Here is a 26,511-nt window from a genome sequence, read left to right on the forward strand (position 1 = left end):
TTTTTTTTTTTTTTTTTCCTAGAGAACGAACCGAGAATGATAATTAAGCATATTGTGCATTCTAGGGAACGGTGTTTCTCCTCCTGCCACAAAAACATTAAAGGAGAAAAATATGAACTAAAGCAGAAAATGAAGGGGGGGGGGGGGGGGGAAAGAGCTAAAATTGGAGTGAGAAGGGATGGAGCATTCCTTTCTTTGGTTTTTACTGACTCCCGTGCCTTGGGACACATGGGACAGCCTTGTTAGAGTGGAAGAGTTGCACCAGCAAAAAAAAAGAAGAAAAAGCCACTGAAATCTCAAGGAAACCAGCCCAGCTCCCAGGTGCAGCTCCCTCCCTGCTTGTGTACAGGTGCAGACTGCAGTAATGCAACACCCCAATTTTTTACCGAGGAACTTGTGTATTTTTGTGGCTGGGCCTTGCATGAGAAGGGCCCTACTCTGGGAGGTCAGTACCGAGCCTGAAAGGAGACAGCACGAAGTGTGAGCAGTGTTTAATCGTGCTTTTGCTTGCAGTGTGCTTTCTCCTTACCCAGGAGAGCCATGCCGCTCGCCAAGGAGTGCTGCTCGAGTGGAACGAGCAGCTCTGGCTGTAGGCAGGCCCTTTGTTTAGCTTTTCCCAAGTTACCAGTGCTGAGGGGGTCTTTATTTGCAAAACGTTGTCTGTTCTGGGGGCAGTATTAGGTGTTTGCGTGCCAGCTCCTGCATGCACCAAAGCAAAGACATCCAAGGAGAAAATGAAGTTGTGTTGTACAATTACCTGATGAAATCTCATGGTACTGCAATCAGAAAGGAAAAGGCTGAGGATGCAATTAGAAGCATAGGAAGCAGTTCACTCCCTCCATTTTTGAAAAACGCAAAGGATGCCAACATTCCAGCACGCCAAACTTTGCCACTCTTTCCTTGTTAGCACATGTGTGGATGGGCAGATTACCTGGCAGTCTGTAGTGTTTCTAATGAATTGATTTATGAAGTCCAGTGTCCGTTTCCTCCTTCCCAATCTTCCCAATCTTTGATTTCTGAGTGTTCATTTATTATCTTGTTCATTTATTTATCTTCAATGCAGGGATGGTTTTTGAATGATCTTCATGAGACCTGGCCTCAATCAGACAGGCTTTGACCATCCTTGCTCAAAGCCAGGGCTGCACTCAGGCTATGCCTGTAGCCCACGTCACGTCAGTACTGCTGCAGAAAGACACAGCTCAGCTCCTTCTCTTTTAGCGTGTCATCTTCACATGTGAGCAGCTCAAGGGCCTGTGTCAAGGCTACAACTGCTCAACTAAATCTGTGCTGCTGCTCCCTGGGAAGCCCATGCATGCATGGTTCTGAAATGGGATGCATTTTGGGTGGCTCCTCCTTGCAGACACTCAGACTTTCCCCCCTCTGGCTCCCGCAGGCACTGGAAACCTCTGCCGATACACTTCCTAGCACAGCATTTTGTGGCTCCGTTGCAGGCTGCTTCTCTGTGCTTACTGATGTGTTTGGGCAAGCTGCATTTGTGTCTTGCAGATGAGGCAGCTCTAGAGCTGCAGAGCACAGTTTTTTGGCCAGAAAGGTCTCACTCAATCAGGTGTGAGGCCATGTGAGGAGCAGTCGGCAGCGGGATTATTCTCCTTGCGTAGCCCAACCTCGTCCCGCCGCGCTGGAGCCTGTGCTGTGCACGAAGCACAGGAAGGAGCTCTATTCATATCGATTCGTATCGTGACCTATGCTCAGCTGGGAGTTCTTCTGAGTGTGGTTGCAGGTTGTACTAGTTGTGTTCAGAGGCACAATCTGAGTTACAGCGTGACTATAAACTCCTGCCAAGAAAGACTCGGGAAGTTACAGTAGGAAACAGAAGGGGCGGTGAGCTTTTTCTTATGCTGGTGTAAAATTTGAGCAACCGAGCAAAGTCAGAAGCATTTAAAACTCGGATGACACAGGCTCAGGCTTTTTACTGTTGAGTGTAACATGGCAAGATCAGGGCTGTGCATATCGGGCTGGAGCCCAGCTGCTTATTTAGCAAATGTTTGTGGTTCTGCCTCTGGTGCCGGTGATAGCGTGCACACACCCAGGCACGGGGACTGTAAACCTGCTGCGGACTTTGAGCTCCGGAAGGCAGGCACTGCTCGGCTGGGCGCATCCACGGCACAATTGCGCAAGGCCAGATCCCGCTGTGTTACAAATCTGGTGTAAAGGAGGGAGGAATGAGGCCCTGAAATGCAGTGAATCTGGCATGCAAAAAACCCCAAACAACCCAGTCAACAATGTGCAAGTATTACAAATACTCTGTGTGGCTTTGGAGCAGGCAGAAGCCCACTGAAGAGGTATCACTCAGGCCCTAAGGAAAATGAACCTTTTCCTTTTATTTAGTGATTTTACTGTGGCACTGGTAATTTCAGGAAGAGACTTGTTTCCCCAGGCAGAAGGACCAAATTTCAGTGCCTTGCTGCTGGAAAGTATCCAGCCAGGGACATTCTGGTTTTAATGTTTACCAGCTCCTGGGCAATTTGCGAATCACTCGTCAAAATCTAGTAAACGGTTTGTGAATTGCTTTGCAGATTGGTTTAGGGCTAACTCTGTGCCACAGATACGGGATGAGAGAGCTTGGATCTCCTCAAAGGAATGGCTGATAGCACGGGTGGAAAAGGAAAGGTGTGCTGAGGCCTCCAAACCGGCAAAATAAAACGTCAGTTTTTAAATCTGATGCCCTTTCCTCCCTTTTTAGTGAGTTCAGCAGAGTGCTCAAGTGCTAGGCCTGGTATTTAAACATCAATTGGTTGGGGCCTTTTCAATTATAATGTTAAGAATCCATAAAATCAGCACTTAATCTCCTTTTATTTTGGTAGATTCACTATTTTAATTGTTTGGTGATGTTTTTCTTTTGTGGATTTTTGTCAGATACAGTTTCCAGGGTAAGGAAACCTTTCTTCTAAAAGTAGTCTTCTTTTCCTTTTCGGTTTCCTGACTGAAAATGGAACTTAGTTTCTAGCAAGACCATCATCTTGATTGATCACAAATCATTACAGACCGTTTTGAGCATAATACCTAAACGAGTCGTGGTATTAATGACTAATAATCGCCTTTATATTAGGTCTTAAAGCTTTATTGTCCCGAAGTACAACCGGTTTAGTGGAACATGAAAGGCCGGAATGATCCGAGATGCCTGCCCCCGGGGCTACAGCCAAAACTGTAAGGTGTTTGGATCGCCTTTAACAGCGCCTGCTGGGATTACAGCCCCTTTTGGAACACAATCATTGAGGTGACTTAAAATAATCGTCTTCTTTCCAGATAGCGCCTGGTGCAGAGCGCTTCCCTCCTTCCCCCAAGTCTTCGCGCGCTCGAACATCTCCGTTTGGCCTCATTTTTGTGCTTCGGTGGTATCTGCACAGCCCAAACTAGCAGCGAGGATTCCACGGACGGGGGCCGCCGCCTCCCTCGGCTCCCAGGTGAGGTCCCGGGGCGGAGGGCGGGCGCTCCGGGCTTTCTCCACATCCCCTTCTCGCCCCCGCTCTGCTTGGCCGGGCCGGGACTGACCGGAGGTGCGGGGGCAGAATTTTGGGTTGTACCGGACAACCCGGGGCCAGCCCCACGCGGGAGCAGGGCTGGCCGAGCCCCGTGCCCCGGCCGGGTCCCCGCCACCGAATAGCAGGGATACTTGTCATATTTGCGGTCGGGGCGCGCTGGCACCCGCCTTTGTGCCGGCCCGGCGCTCCCCGGGGAAGCCGCGGCGGCTGCGGGGGCCGCGCCGCCCGCCCGGGGCCGGGGCACGCGTGGGCAGCGCGGGGAGCCGGAGCGGGGGAGGAGGAGGAGCAGCAGCAGCAGCGGGGGTTGGGGGGGCGGGGGAGGGAGGCCGGGGTCGAGGCGGAGCTTTGACGCGGGCCGGAGGGTGAGGAGCTCGCCGGAGCCGCCCCTGTCGTCAGTGCTGGCGGCAAGTGCTGGGAGCCGGGGCTGGTGGTGCCTCCTCCTTCTCCTCCTTCCTCTCCTCCTCCTCCATTGTATAATGCTGCGTGATCGCAGCCGCCGGGGCAGAGCGGAGGCTTAAATCCTCACGCCGCCTGCTCCTGCCTCCTCCTCCTCCTCTTTTCCTCCTCCTCCTTTCCTCCTCCTCCGCATCCCACCCGGCCCCTCCCCGGAGCGGCGCGGCGAGGAGCGACATATGGAGCTGCTCTAGGGCGAGAGTTTCCGACCTCCCCCTCTCCATGCTTTAGTTCTCAGGTGGAGCTGCATGTGGTGAGTGGGGCTGGGGGCTGCGGGGTATCGGGGGGGGGAGGTGGGGACTGGGGACATCCCCCCACCCCGTCTGGCTTTGCGAGTCATGGGGGCTTGTTTTATTTCTACCTTTAAATTGGTGCCCGGGCAGAGAAGCCCGGGGCGGGGATCCTCCCCCTCTCCTCCGGGGGGGGTTCGTGCTGAGATGAGCAGAGGGGGGAGAGCGGCGGAGTTGACCTTAAAATACGCCCCCTCCCCCGCCGATGCGGGGGGGATCCCGAGCCGAAGCAGGTGCGGGTAGCTGGAATATACTTTTTTATCGAGGTGGCTGTGCCGGCCCCGGTAGTGCGGCCGGTTGTGCTCTCCGGAGCCGGGCTTCCTCCGACGCCAAGAAAGCCGCGCCACCCCGGTAAGTTCGCGTGTGCGCCGGGGAGCCCCTGGAGCCGGGGGCTGCAGCCTTGCTCCGTTCTCCCAGCAAGAGCGGGGGCTTCGGGGAACCCCGAAAAGTGCGTGCCGTAGTGCCGGGAGAGCTAAAAGGGCCTGGGGGAGACTTTCACTCCGCTGTAGCAAAGCTGACATATGGCTGGGCAGGAGCCGGCTGGCCCCGCTGCCTGGCCCTTTTCAGGGGTTGGTGTTAGGGCAGGGGATTAGCCTGTCTTCTCCCTGAGCAGTAGCGCGCATGGGTCTTCCTGGGGAGCGCCGCCGGCACGGAGAAACAGGCGTCTGGGGGGCTTTTGTGGGTAAGGTGGTTCATCTTTTGGAAGCGATGGCAAAAAATATATTTGTTAGGATTTTCTTCGGGCTGGATGAACGCTTGAAAAAAAATCCTTTTGCGGTGCCACTTTGATTTAGAGCGTTGGCTGCTTTACTCACATCAGGATCTGGAAAAATAAGTTCTTCTTAAGCATGAAAATAGGAGTACATTAACCTGCTGTCATTTCTTGCATTTTGTGAAGCACAGCTGGAAAACCCAGGGCCACTTTTGTTGGAAATCTATGGAGGGGTTTGTGTGCTGTCCAGTGGGCCCCTTGGTGGCTGATTTACAGCTGTGGGTCAGCTGCTGGTGTAAAATAAAGCGAATCTGCCCATTTTATCTCCATCCGGGGGGAGGCTGTCAGCTTCTTTACCTGAACTTCAGTGCAGCACGCCAGAGCTGTTGCGTGTGGCGGCGTGTGCTCTGACAGATCCAAGGCTCTCGGGAGCAGGAAAGTCCAGGCTTTTGCATCTGGTGCCTGGTGCAGTCATCAGGGTGACTCTGGCTGCTGTCAGTGGGTGCTGGATTTGGCCTCTGTAGAATGTACTATTGCTCAAACAACGGTGGGAGAGGGCTTGGCTGCCCCAAACACCAGTTTTATGCTTGTGTCTCTCAAATGAGTAAACACTTGCTATGTGTGTGAGTTCAAACAATGCTTTCTACCTTTTTTATTCTGATAATTTTAGGCATGCACCTGCACAAATGAAGTTATGGACTTCTCACAGGGTACAAAATTGACAGAGGCACCTCAGTTTGCATCTAAGGGCACAGGAAGCTTTCACATTGTAAAACAAACTATAAAAATGTTTTCTTTAAAATGATTGCTCTAGAAATTAGCCAACTGATTTAGCAGGGTAAATTGAAAGTAGCCCTTTCTGGCTGAAGTTAAAATGCATGCATTTTTACATAATAGGATGGTATCTTTGGACTCTGATTTAACATAATGAGCCAGTGGTGGTGGTAGAGATAGGAGGAGGATTAGCAGTTTGTGCTGCTGGACAGGTATCCAAGAGCGTGTCCTTCGGAACACTTCCATTGTTCAGGCAAGTAGTGCAGCATCCAATGTAGCAGCTCTAGATATTCCTCCTCTCGTGACTGATCCTGCTTCCATTTAAGCTGGTAGCAGCAACCACCCACTCCTTTTCTGCAGGAACTGGATTGGACTGCTAACAAATGAAGCTAGACTTTGTGCATATTAAAACACTGCTTTGATTTTTGTGTCAAGCTGATTTCTTTTTCTCTGAAGCTGATTGAAAACAAACAAAAAGACACTTGATAGCCATAGGTCCTTCAGGTTTTGTCTGTAGATGAAGCAGTCTTAAAGAGCATTAAATACTTCTGTAGGTGCTGATTTATTAAGAGTTGTAATTGCGTTCCTTTATCCACCTGCACTTTTTAATGGGAAAGATGAAATAAAGAATTTCATAGTGGAAATAATAACGTAAATATAGCAAGTGCTCAAACTGTCTGCCTGAGAGGCATCAAGGACTTTGAGATAATGTCCTAATAGCAAGGAAACACTCAAATTTCATATTCAAAATTTATTTTTTTAGCTTCCATGAAGTACAGCAGATTTTATGCAATATCTAGTTTGAAGGATTTTGCCATCATTCACACAAGCTGCTTTTATTTTTTCAATAAATATTTCATTGAGAAAACATTTTTTTTTTAGGAACTCTGACTTTTTTCACACTGATGTAAAGCACTCCTGGCACAGTTCATCTCTGGCAGTGCTAACACTAGACAGGTGATCCAAAGTACTTGTGACTATTTTTGCTTTTATGTAACATCTTAAAGTGTAATCTGTCAAACAAGGCGAATGCAGTACTTTGAAAGTGCAAGTAGTCTTCTGGTGATCTACTTCTTATAAGGGCTGGGTAGCAAGAGAGACGCTTTTCTTTTAACTCAGCTTTATAGTGTAACTGGCTCACAAGGAGACAGCTCCAGTTGCAGTGGTTCCTTAACATGCACACGAATCAGTGCCAGAAACAGCAGCTTTCAGTTACCAAGTCCAAAGATCAGGAGTGTTTCAAAGGAGAGAGCAAGGTCCAGCTTCAATGTAAGCAGGTTGGCACTAAGCACAGATCTTTAGTCTTGATGAATCTTTTGCTAATTAATGGTTTGTGGAAGATGAAATTTGCCAATCCAAGCACAGTACTCATTTTCTTCAGGGGTATATAATTGCATGTTTTCTGCCACTTCTTCTGATTTCTAAACTTTCATCAGTCAGAGAAACTGCTGTCATGAAGAGGTGCCTGTTTTCTATAAATGGAGAGAGACTCTCGACATGCGTTAGTTCTTTAATTCTTTTATAAACAGAGTCAATTTTTGTGTTTGCTGTAGTGGAGGCTTCAGGTTTGTTCAGCATTACCAGTGCAAACACTATAACAAAAATAAGATAACAATGCTTGGCTGTTCAACACGAGTGGGGAGGGCAAGCCCCGTAAATGCTGTGCTCATGTTCCTCTTGGGTGTGCTGAAGTCAAGCCCAAACTGAGGTCCAAAGCAAATGTGTGGCTGGGAGACAGCAGAGGTTTAGAGGGAGAAACAGGCTTGTGTGTGTCACAGCAGGCTCCCTGCCCTCTGTCTCATGGCTGTGTGGGTATTAAACTGTGTGTCACTGTGCAGAACAGAAACTGCACTGCCACCACGTTTGCCTCACCGATGGCTCCCGGTGAACATGTCAGATGCTGGGTGTCATTGCCAAGTGGCCAGGAGGAGCTGTGAAGATGTGCTGGCTGGGACATTCCTCCGGCGCAAAGGGGATTTTCAGGGTGGGGAAGACCTGATTCGAGGGGCATTTCCAAGGGAGAGTTGGGGCAGCCTCCAGGGGCATTGGGTACAGCCTCATAGGTCTTCAGAAAAAGCTTTAAGCTGGGACTCGGAGCAGGAAGGCTTGAAAGGGCCAAAGAAACTGTCAGGTCACCAGAGAGCAAGTTTTTGGTTTTCCTGTGTCCCTTCTTTGAGGGTGGAGGCTCATCTAGCTCAGGTGAGACAGCAGTCACCACCACATCAGACACTGGATTGAGGGTACTGCAGCGAAATTAAAACCATGCTCAAAGTCCTGTGTTAGGCGAGGTCAGACCACTGTTCTTCAAATGAGGGGCCAGGTTTGGTACCCTCCTCAGCTTGGTACACAAAGTCAGAAGTGTTGCCATAGAATATCTGAAGTTCCCAACCTGTATAACATGATCAGTATTTTGAGTACCAGTGGTTTTAAAGACAAATTTCTCCTTAATATCACTCTGGAATTGAGTTTTAAGCAGCATTGTATGACATGAGTCTCAGTCTGTGTAGTTATTAGGAGCCAAAGCCTGTTTACTTTGCTTTCACACCAGTAAGGTGTATTGGATTTCATCTGACAGCTCGTTTCCAGTGAAGTCAGAATAAAAATTATATTCTTAATGTAGTAGAATACAGAGAGAAGAGTTCAAATGTGGGTTGTTTTCTTTTAATGTTATTTTGAAAACTGGGCAGTATATGGAAGTAGCAGAAAAAAGAAGTTCCCTTTTTCAAGGAACCCGGAATTGGTGGAAAGATCTAAACTTGCCCTAATACTTTCTCAGATGTAACAATTAAAACTGTTTTCTTGATCCCCCGTTTTCCAACCCATGCCAGAAACCCTTGTACTGTTTGAGCCACACTCACCTTTAATGGAAACGTGACAATTATTGTCTGTTTTCATACAGTTTCTTATAGTAGCCTGTAACATTAGTCTTAAAAAACCCCTCCTGTCATGCCAGGCAGGCAATAAGGTTGAGTGAACTGCGCTATAGCAAGAACCACCCATGATTGGAGGTAAACTATGCGGATATATGTTGGGGTGGAGGTTGAAAGGAGCGTGGAGGGCATATTTGAAGCAGACTGTGCAACTGCTATAGCAGGTCTGACTAGTTTGAGATGCCTAAAGGCAGCTTTGTCTTAACTTCAGGTAGCTGCAAAATGAAGTTTTAAATCCTAATTCAGAAATACATCATCATCATCTTCCGGTGCCTTCACAAACTTTACTTTTCGTGTGTTTTTACAGGCGCTCTTTCCCCCTTGGAAAAAAGCCTTTAGTAGGTACACATCCATGTGCATGCATATCATTTGCATATTTTTCAAATATACATTTCATCAAGCTGGGACACTAGCATTTGTGTGCAAATCACAGTGGTTTTTTTGAATGGTGGTAACATTTTGCTTTCTCACTGCTCTGTGGGCCTTGTGTGAGACAAGCCACTCTATTTCAGCACTTTTGGCAAGGCCTGATTTGCTGCGGGTCAGGTCTCGTGCCTGCCCCGGCCCTGTGTCGGGGCAGTGCCTTGTGCTTTAGGAGCCTGCACTGCGGTCGCAGGGATTTTGACCGGGGTACTTCCATGCTGGCTGTGCCAGGGGTCCAATAACCTTCTTGGGTTAACCTGCTGGGATCTGGCTCCCCCTTACCCCCTCCTGCTCCATCTGCTTGGTGAAATTGGCTCTTCTAAACAACCCTTCCACTTTCCTTCCCTAACTAAAGTGTTCCACAAATAGCTTGTGAATGAATAGAAGAGAGAGAATATTTTCTCTGTGTGTGACACACAGTGTCAAGCTTCCTGTCACTGCTCTGCTTCCCCTTGCTGGCAGGGGAACACACGTGATGTATGTATGCTTGGACGAGGACTTTTCTTTTAGCTGTGGGGAAAATCAGTATAGTACTATCTTGGGTGAGGTGAATGGGTTGTGCCTGAATATGAAATGAAGTTTAGGACATTCCGTTTCCTGAGCTGTTCTCCTTCTGTATGTTCCACTCCCAATTTCCAAAGACATAGTTTGTGGTTAAGTTTCTTTGTTCTGTGTTGATTAACCTGTCCTAAACATGCTTCCAAATACAGATTTAATACACATGTTGTCAAAATATGCTGTTAAAAGGGTGTCTCCATCCAAGTTTAAATGACTTACTTGAAAATGTTTAAATTACTCCACATAGAGGTGACATGGGTCCCATGGTGGCTGTTTTAAAGAACATCGCTTTGGTGTAGTACTTTTTATTGTGAAATCAAGCAGGTGCCACAAAAAATGGAATCTCTTTTGTCTCTAACTCATAGCTATTACAGGTTGAGAATAGTTCAAGGCTGGCCAAAGTTCCCTTTAATCAGTTTTCAGAAGGGTCCTTTGTAGGACATGGAAACCATATGCTGTATTTCAACAAATGCAAGAGCTTTAGTACACTGGAAGGCCAGCAGTTATCATCTTGTCCAACATCATTTAATACCATCTTAGCAAACTTTCATGTCAAATTTTAGCTACCTTTATTTTATTTGTTTTGTTTTCACTGTTGGTGGAGAAATGTCCAACAACTTTTTCACCTCTTTAAGAGAAACTTGTAGGGTCAGTGGGTTCTTTTTCATAGAATATATTTGTTCGCAGGGTTATGTTTGTTTCATTTAAGCAAAAATGTTGAAAACAACTCATGTGCTGTTTAAGCTACTTTAAAATTGCCAGGGAAACACCTTTCTTTTCTCCTAACTCTCAGCAGCGTGAAACTGGTTAGCAAATAAAATCTGCAGGCCAGAAACTAAAATGACTTGTCATTGCTGGGATTTGTATGGTGCATTTGCAGTAGATATTTCTTCAGAGGTTTGTTTTTTTCCCTTTCTCCTCTTCTTCCCTCCTGCCATTCGCTGCTTTTCAGTTTGACTGTGATAATTTATTCAACACTGTTTTCAGAGCGATAACCTACTTTTTGGTAAACCATTCAGTTCTTTCAGTAGTGGGGTTTTTCCCCCCCCCCATGTGTTTATTAAGGGTCCGTGACAAGGGGGAAAAACAAGGTATCTTTGGGGAAAAGATGCTATGATAGGATTCAAACAGAGTAGTTATACATAGGTGAGAAAAACTCTCTCCCTTATTATACACGAAGGGGTCTCGTCTCTTGTGGGTGCATGCACAGTTCTCATTAACCTTTGCAGGAATTATCCAGGTCCAGTGGAGATGGCTCTGCAGTGCTCAGTCCCTACGTACACAAAAATACCAGGCAGCCCGTGACACGTGCGTGCCAATAGAGATGTCTTGTACAATACCACACAACGTTGCCGTAATCCATTGTTCCATGCGCCAGTGCAGGGGAGGAGGGATGCACAGCCGGGCTGGCTATTTCATCATTCTCCCTCAGAGCCTGACCGGTAGCATCTTGTCATTACAGGCGTGTAATTTTAGCAGTGAAAAGGGAGTGTGTATTTCCCAGCCTGTGTCACTTTCTGGTAGCTGTTCTAGCTCTTTCAGATTGTTTTGAATTTCATTTACAAGTGAGGTGTCTCTTTTTAGACAGCACTTGCGCTGTGCTGGTGCCTGCTGGCTCTGCAGTGGGAAGGAATGGAAGGCACAGTCTTGGCTGAATTGGGCCCTGGAGCAGTACACAGCCATCTTAATTGCTGCTGCTCCACCTCTTGAAGAGATGGCTCTGGTTCTCCCAGCATGGAGCTGTGTGCACTGGCTCCAGCGTGGCTCCCTGCCCACTGACATGGGAATTCATGGTATCGTGGTCCTGCCTGGGGGACCGGCATCTCCTGCTTCCATGCAAGGAAGCCTGGAGTGCTGCACTTGTGGGAAGAAACAGTGGTGTGGAGCAGGAAGAGCTTCTTGGCTGATCCCAGGGAGGCTTGTGTGTAGAAGTCCTCGCATATTTTTTGGGTGACAACAAGCAGAGTCTGCTGAATAATCACGTAGTAAAGTCAGAGGATCTGGCCTAGTGCTGTGCCTGGTTTGCTTTACTGCAGCTCTCATTTCCTGCTGCTGATGCCCAGGTGTGTAAAGCAGCTCCTAGTCCTTCAGCAGAGTGCTGAGCCCCTGTGTTCACAGCACGATAGAACTCGATTCACACTTGGCAGGCCTGGCTGCTTCCTTAACACTGCCACATGGAGACCCAAATTTCAAAATAGCCTCAGCCTGGCTCTTTTTGGTGGCTCTTTGAAGCACAGAGCCCAGCTAAGCTGAACACCGGGGAGGAGGCTCCTGGTGGTGGCTCGGGCACTGTTGTGAGTAGACAGTGTGTGTAGCCATTCTGGGGAAGGATGTAAAGGAGATTTGGCACAGAGCTGACCTGAGATGAGGGCAGCTTTGCCATCTTCTGGAAAATCTCTCTCCCCTCAGCAGGTAACCCTAACAGAGCATTTCCTGGTAGTGGAAGGGGGGATTCCTCCACCCTGATCTGGCTCAAAGCAGGTGGTTGGTAGTCAGCAGGGCAATGTCTGCACCAGGCCTGTGAAGGGCTGTGGCAGGGTTGGCAATTGTAGACAGTGTGACTCCTAAAGCTTCCAAGGACGAGACCGAAAAAGGGCAGGTTGGGGGCTTGTTTGCATCTTCTGGGCACTGTTTTATAAGGAAGCACATGGGAAGTCCTGTCTGAAGCAGAACATGTGAGAATTGACATTTTGGCTTTGATATCTTTGAGACAGAAATTAGTTCTGCTGGGGAATCCGAACCTGTTCTGTTTTTTTCCAGTAAAGACAACTGCCTTCCTGTATGTGAATATTGAATAAATGTTTCTTAACCCTGGTGTATTACCCAGGTATATCCTCCCTCTTGCTTCGTACTGAGAAGGAGTTGTCAGAGTTTTTCAGGGCTTTTGCTCTTGCCTTCAGCCTCACAGTGGTTTGCAGCGTGCCTTGCTGGCTTTCCATGCTCAGAACCTGTGCGGTCTTGTCCACCTTCTGGTTCTGCCAGGGCAGTCTTTAATGCTTGAACAATCTAACAAGTGCTCCTCTGATTTAAACTTGCATTAACTTCTGCTACCCTGATAGAATTCCTAATATTATAAACACCCTTAATAACATGGCTATAATCTAGAAAACCTGCTGTCCTTTTTCCAAACAATTACTTAATGAGGCAGTAATTTATTCTAAGCTATATTTATTGGAGCCCATTCCAGCTTTATCAGACGTACTCTGGATGTGTGCAGTTAGTCAAAAACATTAAAACTGCTCCACTTCTTCCAGGGGAACATGTTACATTTAGCAAACTGACAGCATTAGAAACTGTTTCCAATTTAATAGAAGCATATGTTTCCTGCAAGGCTTAACACACTGCAGAGTCAGAGATTGCCTTAGACTGCGGCTTTGCCTTTTTTTAGCGTGGTGAAAAGGAGCTGGAAACGGGAGGCAGAAGTGGAGTTTGTGTTTTTGGTTGTTTTGCAGAGATCCTTCTAGCAGGGCTTCGGCGGGCTGCAAGTTTAAGAAACTCTCAAGAAAGTGGTGTGGGCGGTGCACGCAGAGCTCTCGCTCCAAATGCAGTTTCTGATCATGAACAAACAGCAAGAGCTTGCTTTGCCCTCTGGGCCTCAAATAGTACAGTATGCAACAAGGGAGAGCAGGCAAGGCACGAGGATGGAAACAGTAGGATCAGATTACAGTTTCAAAATATCACTGGAACACGTTGGCTGGCGTTACACTATTGACTGGCTTTATAATTGCATTGCTTATTTGCTAGGGAAGGCTTCACCTTACTTTCTGATTAACATGGACACTCCTTCGGGGACCTGGGGACTCCAGGCTCTGAGTCTCAAAGGCAAACCCCCGTGGGAGCTGCACGACTCAAGATGCTTCTCAAATGAGAGTCTGAGCTTCCTCTGTTGTCTCCTGTTTGCCAGAGGTTTCCTTGCACAGTCCCTAACTAAGTTCTACTTAGATTAGCCTCTGAGAGTCACCCACTATGGTTTTCCTTCTTATTTTGATTTTAACTGGAGAGCAGAAAAGACCCCTGTCACTCAGCCTGCTAGCTGCTCTTCACTCAGTCTTCACTCTGTGTGAAGTGCCTAAAGCAGGGGGCTAAGGCTGTGTTTCTTTAGAGAGAGAGAAGCTGTCTTTCTTGCTAAATGCAGGCATGGGGTGCTGAGGAGCTTTACTTGCTTCTCTGTTTCTTCTGGAAGAGCTGAGGTTTACCCATCCACCACAGGAGATGGGAAGAGTTAGGTCCCTGTAAAATATGTGTGAGAAGTACCTGCCACTTACAGTTACTGCTGGCACTGGCAGCCTTGCAGTGAAGACTTGCAAACATAAAAATAATCCCCATACTCTCTGGAAGCACAGAGCTACCCAGGAGGCCAATTTTTTTATATGCTCCAAAGGAGAGTTTTGTAAGTGCTTATTAAACCTCACTCAGTTAAAAAAAAAAAAATAAAAAAGAGCAGCCAGAATTAATGTAAAATGTGTCAGGGAAAACAAACCTTGTAAATGCAGATTGTCTGAGCACTGGTTCTGAAGAGGACAGAAACCCCTGCACAGCTCCATTCCCTCTTACCTCTCTTCGGGGTTTGTGGGATTTGTTTCCTAACTCACATATGACATGAGACACAATTCTTACCAGGCAGCATTGTCAGGAGTCCTCTTCAGCCAGGCAACATGGATGCAGTACATTCCAACAAGTAAAAAGTGCATCAGATCCCGAGAAAGCAGCCTTGTGGAAAAAAAAAAAAGAACACTCCCCCCACCCCTCCCGACTGCTCGGTGCACACCCTGCAGGCAGCTGCAGCACAGGGAGCGTGGCCGTGCAGCTCTGCATGGAACAGGCTGTCCCTGCTCCCGGGGATGCTGCCATGCCAGGCTTTAAACACTCCGGTGTCAGTAGATTAAATCCCCAAGGAGGGGTGATTTCCAGCGAGCTGTGGCCGCCACCTCTGAAAGTCCATGCTGCTTATTTGCTCCAGTCCTGGAGTTAAACCTCGACACCTGGTCTGGTTGGCTTTCCCCCTTGTTTTGAGCGAGGCTGGGAGAAGCTGCCAGGTTTATACTGGCTTTCCCCGCTGCTTTTCCTTTGTAACTTTGAATGGGAGGAGGGTGCCAGTGCTCTCAGATGTCTGTGCTCCCACCTGCTGGGGCAGGTTTGCTCTGCTTTGCCAGGATCCTGCAGGCCAAGGAGCATCGTTCTGTGGTGAGTGAGCCATGGTCGTGCCCCAAGGGGTCTTCTGCAGATGTGTCCACTCTCTCTCTCTCTGCTGTGGCCTTGGGGATGGGGAAACAGGGACAGGGAGAGAGAGGTTTACTGGTTTGCCTCCCTAGGTCTAGGAGACAGATACTTTGAAGTTGTGGAGACTGGTTACAAGTTCTGGTGGTCCCTCAGCACTGCAGCAGCACTGCAATAGCTCACAGCAGCTCAACCTGCCTCTGCTACCTCAGAGGATCTGGCCCTTGTCTTGCCAGTTGAACCCAGTTGGCATAAAAGGCCTTTTTATTTTGGTCCTGCAGCTATCTGTGCCAAATCCTGATTCTGCTGAAGTCAGTAACAAAACATCCATTGACTACCGTTGGGCCAGGACACAACCAATGGAACCCTCAAGGATGAGGAGTGAAGGATGGAGGAGAGGAAAATTATATTTCATGTGCCAGAAGTGACAGAGAAAGCACTTGCATAATTCACTGGTTAGGTTCTCTGAGAAATCCTGGTGAGGTTCACTTACATCTGAGGTTTGTAAAACTTTGGGGAGTGAAGTGTACAAATTCAGTGCTCTTTTTGCACTTTGAGGGGCTCTTATGGGGAGCCTTTGTGTGGTGGGGTTTTGCTGGGTTCTTTCATGCACACGTGTGAAGTACTGTTTTATTCTAATTTTCCCAAGTTGCCTTTTTCTTTCTCTCGCCTTTTTTACCCTACCTGTGGTTTTAATTACCTAATATTTCAGAAAGTAACTGGTCCTGCTTTAAACTCCTCTTCTCACACAATCTCCTGTGGTTCACACCTGTGTTTCAGTGTTCGGCTGTGTAGAGAGGAATGGTTGCCTGTGGACTCGGGGATTTGATGCTTTTACCTTTTTGAGCAACACGGTGTTTGTTCTAAAAGTAACCTCACCCTAATAAGCTGTTCATCCTCTAGACTGACTGAGGGGGTGGTATAAATCTGTGAGTGGAAATGTCACTTCTTAAAAATCCTTTTCTGCTGTTCCTCTTGGGGTTCAGTTCCTCCTTCTTTTTTTTCCTTCCTGTCTGTCTCGATGAGCCGGGAGGGGCCTAGTGGATTGTAGAATTGATTTCCAAGATGAGCCCTCGGTCTTGAGGATATTTTAAACTTAACTGTTAAAAGTCTTTGGGAATTAAAATTAAAGATTATTTTTATTATTGGGTGGGCAAAATCACTTTTCCTCTCTGTTTTTACGTATCTGGTGCTTTTCTCTGCCAAAGTGCCGATTATTAAAGACTTCAGAAATAGTCCAGCGGTGTTGAAGTGTCCAAAGCGCAATCAATAAACACAGTGCTCCTCTCACAATGTGCACATACCTCTGTCCTCCAGAGAGCAAAGGATTCGTCACTAAGTGGGCTCAGAGACACAGGCATTGCACAAGCTCTTCTGTGTTTAATCGATGAGGGTTCACTCTGGAGAACCATCCGCTCCAGGCTGATTATCTCTTCTACTGAGCCCCAACTGCATTTTTTTTCCAGCTCTGTCTGAAGAGCATGAAGAGCCAATAAAAGGAAGCTAAATGACACACAAATGAGGAAAAAAATATACTACTTTTGTTTTTCAATTAAGAAAAGACAACTCCCAAACAATGCTAGGGTTTCTCTGGCGCTGAGGCGCGTGCAATCACCCTAAATGGGCAAAAAAGCAAGTTGAATCTTTCTCAGCAACAGTGGTTTAGCTTTTGGTTCTGGGTCTTCCAGAGCTGGAGCCAACTGGTAGATAATATTGGGGAAGATCTCCAAGTAACTCCCCCCACCCCAATCCCCAGATAAATGCAGCTTTTCCATTGTCTTTCTTCAGCTTTCTGGTTTCACATACCTAAGAAACATTGAAAACTCACTTGCAGACCAAAACCCTGCAACACCCTTTATTACAACAACAACAGCAGCAACAAAACGACGTCCAGTCTCAACTCTTGACACCCGGCCTCAAAATTACGTTTAGCAAAGAGGTGAAAATGCAGCAGAAATACAACTGGCTGAGGTTGCTGCTCAGCCAAAATAGATGCGTGAAAGACCCTCCATGAACATGACCGTTTCTCTCTGCCTGTCCAGTGCAGCATTTGGGTGGGTGGGTGTTGTCTGGCTGCCCCTGTCACAGCTCTATGACTTGGTTGGACAGCTCTCTTTTGACACCTGGAATGGTGCAGGTTTATCTCATTTTGTACTGCTTTGGTCAAACTGATCTTTTAAGTTTGGTATTTTCACTTTCCCAGCAGGAGCTTTGCTTGGAAAGGTTAGGAAGAAAGTTTTTGAGATGAACAGAACTGATTCAGATCAAGTGCTGGTATTGTACAGTGTCCTTTTTTTAAATGTTATTCAGTATCTTAAGACGTACAACACTGATCTCTTTAAAGCTGGCATGAAACTGGTTGATTGAAGGAGGGAATAGATGACTTGAACTGTAAAGAACAAGCAGGCAACATTGTCTTAAGCTTTGGTGGTCAGAAACTATGAAATTCCTTTATGGAGAACCAGAGAAAGACTTGCAAGCCCCCAAGCATGTCTGGTTTTACCAACTCTATGAGTTGGTCTAAAAAGGTATCACCTCCTTGCTTTACTTGCATGAGTAAAGTGATTTATGGAAACTGGAGGAAAACATTCTTTATGATTCCCATTTGCATGCCAGAGGAGAAGGGAATAAAATAAAACTTTATAAAGCTGAGAGTCTAGCGGTGCTCGTTTGAGCCTCCTCCCTGGTGGAATATAACCCCCATGCTTAGGCTGACATCCTGCTTTGGTGCTTTAGGGGTTAAACCCTCTTCAGAGAGTGTGAGTGAGGAAAAAGGAAACTGAAAGTTGTGCTGAAAAGCTAGTAGGTGAGACTGGGAGTTGCCTGATCTATTTTATCTTTTAAAAGGGTAAGCTCTGAATCAAGCTACATGAAGATGGAGTGAGATGCGAAAGCTTGACAGTCACATATACAGGAAACCTTGAATCATCTCTGAGCTTCCTGGAAAATGACGTAGTGAGGTTATTGTAGTATTTACTTAGTGATGATCCCATAGTTCTTACTGATCAGCTTGAAAAATGTGCTCGCTACCAGCACCTCAATCTTGGGTGGAAATGGACTCGATTGGGTTTGTTCGAAATGCTTGGCAGCATCACCTGGCAATAATGAATAACTGAGCACAGGGAATGGAGCCTGGGCTGTTTTCTTTATCATGGGGGAAAAGGTTTGCTTTGTGCAGTGAATGTTTTTATACATTCCTGGCAGAGGCTGACAAACTTCAAACTCTTCTAGTCCCCAAGCCATTTAAAAATGTCTTCTTTAAATAGAGCATTGTGGAAGGAGCCACTGGTATGTCTTTAGGACAGTCTGTCTTTTTTCAGGGGGAGGAGATAGCAGGAAGGGATGGAAGACTGCTAAGTCTCCTCCTAACCCCTCGCTGCTTTAAAAACATGCTGGAATTGGGCAGGGTTTTTAGTTCTTGCTAGCCCGATCCTCCCTTTCTTGCTCTTATCTGTCTGAAGTGAAAGGAAATGTGTCTACCGTGAACACTGGAACAGCAAAGCCCCCCTGCTCGCACCCCAAACCCATGTGCACAGCTCAGGAGTAGTCCATGGAAGTGACACTAGGGAGCAGAGAAAAACCAGACTGCAGCAGCAGTGCTAAATTTCAGAGGTCTTGTTCACCCAAGATTCCAGGCGCGGGAATCGCTGGTAGCTGGCCAAGGAGCTTGGATGGCAGCCTACCTGTTCCTCAGCTCTGCTTAGCCTGCTCCCTCCCCCCGCCTTTCTTTTTTTAATTGCATAATATGCTAGAAAATTATCTGGATTTGGGACTTACTTTTAACCAGAAGTGGCTCACTTCATCCAATCTGGTTTTGGATTTACCACGCAGCAAATGCTTTCTGAAGCTCTTCTAGCACTGAAACCCTGACTTTTTTTGCCCCCTCTTCTGCTTTCCAAGGGGCTCTTTGCTCTTAAATGTTTGTCGGTCGTGTTTTGGGGATGTTTAACTACGTTGTCTGTCTGCAGAACTGGTGTGCAACCATCAGACTGTGTTAGACCTGCCTAGTGCAGTCATTTTGCAGGCACTAATCCCACTGGGAAGATTGGGAATTGTACTTAAATAAGGAAGGCAGATTTTGTCTCCCACATGATAGCTGCATAATATGAGAAGGGTCAGGTCTGGGGTAAAAATCTGTACAGCTGTTGCAACTTCTTTCTGGATAGCCGTGGCTAGAAAGCCTCTTCCACCTTTTTTTTTTTTTTCCTTTAAACAAGGAAGAATTCTTCATGCCAGAAGAATTTGTTAAACAGAGGGAGGGATGCAGGAATGAACAGGGAGTTGCTTGTGATGCTATTAAAAGAGTGAGTGGGTTAGAGCTCCAGCACCTCACCACTCTACCTGGGAAAATGAGAGAGCATAACGTTAGGTCGTGCTACTGTCACAGCACAGCGATTCCTTCATTCCTCTGCATTTGGGGGGATCTTTGTGTCACAAAAATAATGGTGACAAAATGAAGTTGGGACTGTGCTGTGTAGAGGAGCATTTCCAGGCGCTCTGAAACATCCTGGAAGAGATGTTTCACTGGGCACTGGGGATTGAACTGCCCTACTTAATCTTAGCTCAGAAATTATCTATAATGCAGGGCAAGTTTGGTAAAATCCCCTTTGTTTCCTTCAAAATCTGCCCTCTGACCAGCAGCAGAGTGTAGTGCAGAGAGTGGTCTTGGGGATTAGACTAAAAGACTTGACAGATCTTCTTCATGTGTAATTTATCTAATTCTGAGTGTAATAATTGCATTTCCTGCTCTGGTAGTTCAGCCCTTAGGCAATCACTAAATAAACCTGTATATGTATATCCTGGTGTACCAAAGTGCTGGATCTCCCAACCTCACTGGGGCAGTTTCTCTCAACACACAATTGCTTGAGCCTTGCTTCCCTTCCCCTGTGAACACACTTCTGAATAGAAGAGGAAATTCATTCTGAGAACCTTGGTGCTTTACATTTGTATTCCCAGGCATAGCACTGCCTCAGTCAGGGAATGTAAGGAAATGTTCAGTACAGTGCCTGTGGCTTGTGCACCTATGGACAGGTGTTTGCTTAACGTAAAGAAGAGGAAATCTGCTGCCAAGCACGCAAGATCTCGAGTATTATAGATGCTGTTTGAATTCCTGCTTGGAATTTACCAGCACAGCCATGCCTAAACACGGATGGACCAGAGCCCTGGTATTAAGGTGGCTGCTGCTTGCTCATCCGGCTGCTGTGGGCCAAGACCGAGTTATTGATGGGGACAGATGTGCACTTGCTTTACTGTCTTCATCAGTCTCCTCTCTTCCCTTGCAGATATATGTTGGGGAAAGGAGGAAAGCGGAAGTTTGACGAGCATGAAGATGGGTTGGAAGGCAAAGTGGTGTCTCCCACTGACGGTCCCTCTAAGGTGTCTTACACCTTACAGCGTCAGACTATCTTCAACATTTCCCTTATGAAACTTTATAACCACAGGCCATTAACCGAGCCAAGCTTGCAAAAGACAGTTTTAATTAACAACATGTTGAGGCGAATCCAGGAAGAACTCAAACAAGAAGGCAGCTTGAGGCCCATGTTTGTGGCCGCTTCGCAGCCTGCCGACCCTCTCAGCGACAACTTCCGCGAGGCGCAGCCGGCGTTCAGCCACCTGGCCTCGCCGCCCCTGCTCCCCGCCGACTTCGTAAGCACTATGCCCCTGGAGTCCTGCCTCACCCCAGCCTCTTTGCTCGAGGACGACACTTTTTGCACTTCCCCGGCTGTCCAGCACGATGGTCCGACAAAGCCACCACCTCCTGCTCTCCAACCAGTAAAGGACAGCTTCTCCTCAGCCTTGGACGAAATCGAGGAGCTTTGTCCAGCACCTACCTCCACAGAGGCAGTAGCAGCCGAATCAGCAGCCGACGACTCTAAAGCCCAGCCCAGCGAGTCCAACATTCACAAGCCCGAGGGCCTCCCGGAGAGCAGAACGGCTGAATCCAAACTCATGGACCCCCTGCCTGGCAACTTTGAGATAACAGCTTCCACAGGTTTCCTCACAGACTTGACCCTGGATGACATTCTGTTCGCTGACATTGATACGTCCATGTATGATTTTGACCCCTGCACGTCTGCCACAGGGGCTGCCTCAAAAATGGCTCCTGTCTCAGCAGATGAGCTCCTAAAAACTCTTGCTCCGTACAGCAGTCAACCAGTAACTCCAAATCAGCCTTTCAAAATGGATCTCACAGAACTGGATCACATCATGGAGGTGCTTGTTGGGTCTTAAAATAGTAGAAAATATAGCAACTTTTTTTTCTGTTAGGTTTTTTTTTGGTTGTTTTTTTTTTTTTTTTAATTTTAAGTACCAGTATATACACTTGGTAGTATTTCCATAGTCCCTCCCAGCCCCGATTCACAGCACTGTGCATGCATCCTTGCTTGCCTTTTTTGAAAAGAAAAGGATCACACTAGTTTTTGCTTCGAGCAGAGTTGGAGTGCCTTCATCCATGTATGACCACTTCTAATGTATTTTTTTTAAAGTGGTTCCTCAAGGAAGACCGAATATCCTGGTATAGGAAAGAATATGTATTGTAGACAATGTTATGTTATTACAAAAAAAAAAAAAGAAAAAAAAGGAAAAAAAAAAAGGTAAAAGCTAAGCACAAGGATTATGTTGGGGAAAGCTGTAAATTGCATGTGCATACTTGTCTATTTTTTCTATAAGTTTTATTGCAAGAGGTAAAAAATTTTATTATTTAGATAATCTCAATACCATTTTAGCCCTGTATAGGTTGACTTTAGCAATTCAGCCTTTTGGAGGCATTAACCTGCTCCTCTTTAAGTGTTGCATTTACATGGCTGTTTAGAAACTGCTGCCCAAATTTATTTTATATTTTTGTACAGATTCTGCAGTTTATGATATTGTTTTTTCTAAAAACAAATGCTGTTTATACACACAAAAAAATAGCTATTTTGATAGGATTTGCTCACATAGTTCCTGCATAATTCAGATGTACAAGAACCACTTGTACTTTTATACAGAGTTGTAATGTTTTATATGTGTATGGTGCAAAGAGAAAATTGGATCAAATAAGCCTGCAGTCGGTTTCCCTGAATGCAAACAAAAAAAAAAGTGCTTTAAGAAAGGGCTGGGAGCTGCTTCTGTCGGAGTTTCACAAGTGTTTGCTCCCTGCTGTACCCACTGCGCACTACTGTGATTCCTGAAACTTAGAGCCATGTCCTTTTCCAACACGTATGTGAAGCAGTTGGCAGGAAACAGTTGTGGAACTTCCCCCCCAGAGGTCCTGAGCGCTGCCGTGGCCGCAGCTCCCACCCCAGGGCCGGGTGCTGTCCCCAGGCCCGCATCCCGCCTGACGTGGAGCCTTAACCCGGCGGAGATCGGCACCTCCTCACCCGGAGCTCCTGGGAATGGTGTGAGGGGGAGCGACTGTGCCCAGAGCCCACCGAGAGCCTCCCGTGGCACCTCCCTGACTGACGGGCGCGGGCAGAGAGTGGGGCTGGGAGCGTCCGCTCGCCCTTTCTTGGAGCATTTCTCCTTCCCTCTCCCACCTCACTGTGCTAAGTGCTGAAAAAGGCAACTTCAGTATTACTGCAGTGAAGCTCATCTCGTACCTGCACTGGATGGACTCGCTTTAATATCCATTGCTGTCGAAACTGGAGCCAGTCGTGTGACATCACTTGGCATCTCGTATAGAGTTGGGTTCTTGTATCAACTGTGTTACCTGCTTTACACTTTATAGACCCGTTTTACAAGGAGTATACAGACACAGCTTTCTATGCATGGTCCCCTCCCCCGTGACACCTGAGAAGTCTTCTTACTGCACCAATAGCTTTTTTTTTTTTCCTAAGTTCATTGTGGTGTACATTTAATTTAAAAAGAAAAAAATGTTTGCAATGTATCATGCCTATTGCTGAAGTTGCTGTGGCATTTTAGTTTTCCAATGGTACTTTAGTTGTCGAGTGCCGGTTACAACCTATATTGTTGACATGCCTATGGCTTCTTTAGGAATAACTTTTATATTTATTTAAGAAATTTTAAATTATGTTTTATGTCATTTGGCAATATTCAGTCAGTTCTGCTCCCTTCTTGTCATGGATGAAATTGGGTCTTGCCTGCCTTTTAAGGAGGCAGCTTTTTATAAATTGGCACTTTAAAACAGGCCATATATATTTATTAGTATATAGATAGATGTAACATAGATATGCACACAGACACAGGATGAGAGCAAATACATTTTTGCAATGAAGGAACTCCTAATCGAAATGAAATGCATCATGTACAGCTGCGAAAGGCGCTTCTGGCTCCCAATTCATCTGCCAGGGAGAGACAGGGCTGGAGGAGGAGGGGAGCACTGGCCCAGGGGGGTGGGTTTGCTTTCCTCTTTTTCCCAAGCTGTGAAGCACTGGGATGCTGATGGATTTGCAGTCATTACACAGACTAAAGAGAAAGGAAGTTATTGCTTCAAACAGAAAACTATTGACCAAGTGTAGCTTTAGGGACCAGGGAAAGGGAGGGTGGGGAGGAGGGGGCAGGTCCAGCTCCCACGCAGCCCTTGTTCCACAGCAATCCTCGGCCCTTGCAGGAGAACCCACAGCCCTGTCTGACCCTGCACCTCGAGCACCTGGGAACACATCCTGCACAAACCTGTAACAGCATCAGGCTCACACGGGAACGTGGTAGGCACTTGCCCCTTACCATGGTCAAAAACTGATTTGCAGGACACTGGAGCTGCCTGTTTTTTGGGATTACTTATGTAATTACACAAATACCACCTGCTAGGCAAAAGCTCCCATCAGTGCCCTTTTCAGAGACCGGTGCTGTTAAGTGGGGTCAGTTGAAGCTTTTGTATCCAGAGAGCAGGAGCCAAGCTCTAAATCCACTTTGCCACTTGGGTGGTGTCCGTGGCTCCTTGGTGCTGAAGTGCATGTCCTGTGGCAGAATCCTTACAGGAATCCCATAGGACAAAACCATATTTGACTTATGGGACTCAGCAGAAGGTTGGGAAGGCTGGTGTCAGAAGGGCTGAGCTGTGGCTTTCCCCCTGCACAGTCACTGACTGTCTCTAGCTGGGCCTGTGCTGTGGTCCCAACAGCAGCCATGCATGGAATTTCTCTGAGACCTACACCAGGGATCGAGATTTGACATTAACGTGCAATGAAGTGACAAGATGGGAGCAGAATAAGAGAGCTTTGGATTTGAAGTGATTTTTTTTTTCATAAATTATTTATTCTTTTTTTTTTTTTCTTCTGTAAATATATTTATTTTATTGTGAAGCTAACAACATCTGGATTGTAACATGTACAGAATGTATGGTAGGAATGTATCCTCTTGTAGGAATGTAAATCTGTATGAAAAAGGGTATGGGAGCCAGATTCAGAAAGAATGAATTGAGTTCCAGTCAGGATATGCATGGATCACAGGATTATTTTTTCCCTACACTCTTTTTCTAATATGGGTCTGGTTGTTTGAAATATGCAAAAAAAGGTATGGAGGAGGGACAGGTTTATGTTCAAAATTAGTCCTAATCAGGCTCCTATCCCCACTGGCTTCTTGGCACGCTACTGGAATCTGCCATCCAAGGCAGGAGCAAATGCGATCATCTCCATCAAGCTGGCCTGGGAAAGGTTTAGAAAAGATTATTTTTTTCCTTGTTTTTAAACACCCATGGGAGGCCCAGCAGAAACCCCTGGGGCTGGATGCCCATAGAAGGGGGCAGGATGTTCCCTCCGGCCCCAGGAGCTGTGTCAGAGCTGACACCACGTCCCTGCGCGGCGGTAGGGCTGGGCACAAGCTCCCGACCGCCCCGTGCAGCCCAAGCCCCCGGCTCTGTGTCCGAGCAGTCAGTCCTGGGCTCCACAGTCCCTCCGGAGTCCAGCGGGACCCCACAGCCCTGGGAGCGAAGGGAGGGGAACGTCCCTCAAAAGAGAGCGGCGTGGCAGCGCCGTCTGGCCGGGCACCCATCGGGCACCGCCTGCAGCCAGCTGGGACAGCGACACAGCGAGGCACCGTCCGAAGCCATCACTGTCGGGAGAAACTCGGACCTTGTGCAAGGTAATTCGGTTTTTCCTCAATGCTGTGTGGCAAGAGTCTGGGTTGTTTAAAACTGATAATTTTGAATCCAAAGTTTACACTTTATTAAATTGAGTAAATCGCAATGGGTCCTGTCTGACAAATGGTTTAATTCATTCTGGCATGTTTTGAACTTTTTGTTCTTGTTACAGGGTTTCTTTTGCTTTGGTTTTGTTCTTTTTTTTTCTGCCCCCACACCCAACCCCTCCCAGTCAGGTTTCGGTATCCTGCTTCTGTGCAAGTTGCTTTCAATATTCTATTAATGAGACTGAACATTTTAAAATAAATTAGTTCTTTTTTAAGCACTTTTTTCTTTTTCTGAAAATAAGCCTAATGCAAGTTCTGGAACCTCTTTAAAAACACAAGTTGCAGATAAAATCCCAACCTCAACTCCTATCTAGTTCTGAACGTATTCCATACTAGTGCCTGCAAAGGCCAAGATTCTGGAAAAGGTGTAAATAGTGTGACATGTTCAGTGCATGGTTGTTTGAACAGGGCTTGTTATTGTCAAAAAAAAAAAAAAAAAAAAGAGAAAAAAAAAGAAAAAAAAAGAAAAAAGGCTGTATTTCCCCTTCCCCTCCCACAGACCTTAGAGCTGTGCCTTTTCTATGCAATATTACAGACATCTGAAACCAGATTACTGTATTCATATGTAGGTATGGGCTGTAATCAAAAAACAATTGGACAAATGTACATGGAAATGAGCAGTCTTACTTTTGTAGTTTTATATTATACAATAAACAATTAAAATAAATTCTGGCTTTGTTCTTTCCCTTCACGAAAGAGGGCAGTCGGGGAAAAACGACCCCATGAGGGCTGCAGGAGGGGGTGTGGTTCGCTCGCGGGAGGTGGCAAGGGACAGGGGAGGGACAGCCCGGTCTGACCCCACTCCACCTGACAGAACAAGAGAAACCTCGCCTTGTGCGAGGCGTGTTCCTGCTGTGAGGCTTTTGTCCTCCCCAGCACAGAGAGGTGCCCGCGGTGGCCGTTCCTGGGCTGCGTGTGCCGAGGGATGTTCGGCTCTGCTCTGAGGGAGCTGCAGCTCTGAGCCGGCTGTGAGCGGCTTCCCAGGGAGCAGCCGGGCTGGCCCGGAGCGGGACCTGCCCGCTTCCAATACACGGAATGCGCTGTCCTTCGGGGCATTAAATCCCAGCAAGAAACACCTGATACCTTAATCCACCGTTTCATTTATCAGTGCCCTCTTCCCCTCCCCACTCCTCCAGGTGCCTGGTGTTTGCTTTCAGGGCCAGCCAGGAGGGAGATCTCGGCCCTGCCTTTAGCTGGAGCCTTTTGTGGCCGTGCCTGTCAGCCCCGGAGCGCCCCGGGCTGGCCCCGGCTGCGGTGCTCAGCACATGAGTCACCCCCGCGCACGCCTCGCCCGGCCTCCCACACCCACAGGGGCACGACTGCTCCATTTTGGATTCCCAGCGAACCAAGAGCCAGAGGGAGAAGCAGCAAGTTGTCCCCGTCCCGACGTGCCGCACGCAGCATCCCGGCCGCAGGGAGCGGGCTCGTGTTACGGCGCAGCGCCCGCGGGTCCTGCACCAGCTGCCGCCCGGGGACAAATGGCTGCGGGGACACGGGGCGCGAGAAACGCAAAGAAAGGAGAAGTGGGA

The 26,511-nt window shown here is 47.2% G+C and overlaps 1 protein-coding gene across 5 annotated transcripts in view; it reads left to right on the top strand.

The window, feature by feature from the left end:
* The window catches only part of SERTAD2 (SERTA domain containing 2), a 79,321-nt gene extending 53,672 nt beyond the window's left edge, over positions 1 to 25,649 (top strand). For 2 of the 5 annotated variants that reach the window (XM_039568545.1, XM_039568546.1), the window contains exons 2-3: positions 3,268 to 3,425; positions 20,143 to 25,649. In XM_039568545.1, coding sequence (XP_039424479.1) covers positions 20,147 to 21,091 — 945 coding nt within the window. In that variant the 5' untranslated portion in view covers positions 3,268 to 3,425; positions 20,143 to 20,146 and the 3' untranslated portion in view covers positions 21,092 to 25,649. Of the gene's footprint in view, positions 1 to 3,267; positions 3,426 to 3,877; positions 4,210 to 4,486; positions 4,598 to 20,142 lie in introns of those variants that run through there. The other 3 variants (XM_039568544.1, XM_039568543.1, XM_039568547.1) reach the window with 3 other exon arrangements.
* Positions 25,650 to 26,511: the final 862 nt, after the last annotated feature.

This window comes from Corvus cornix, chromosome 3, assembly GCF_000738735.6.
Source record: "Corvus cornix cornix isolate S_Up_H32 chromosome 3, ASM73873v5, whole genome shotgun sequence".
NCBI lineage: Eukaryota > Metazoa > Chordata > Aves > Passeriformes > Corvidae > Corvus > Corvus cornix.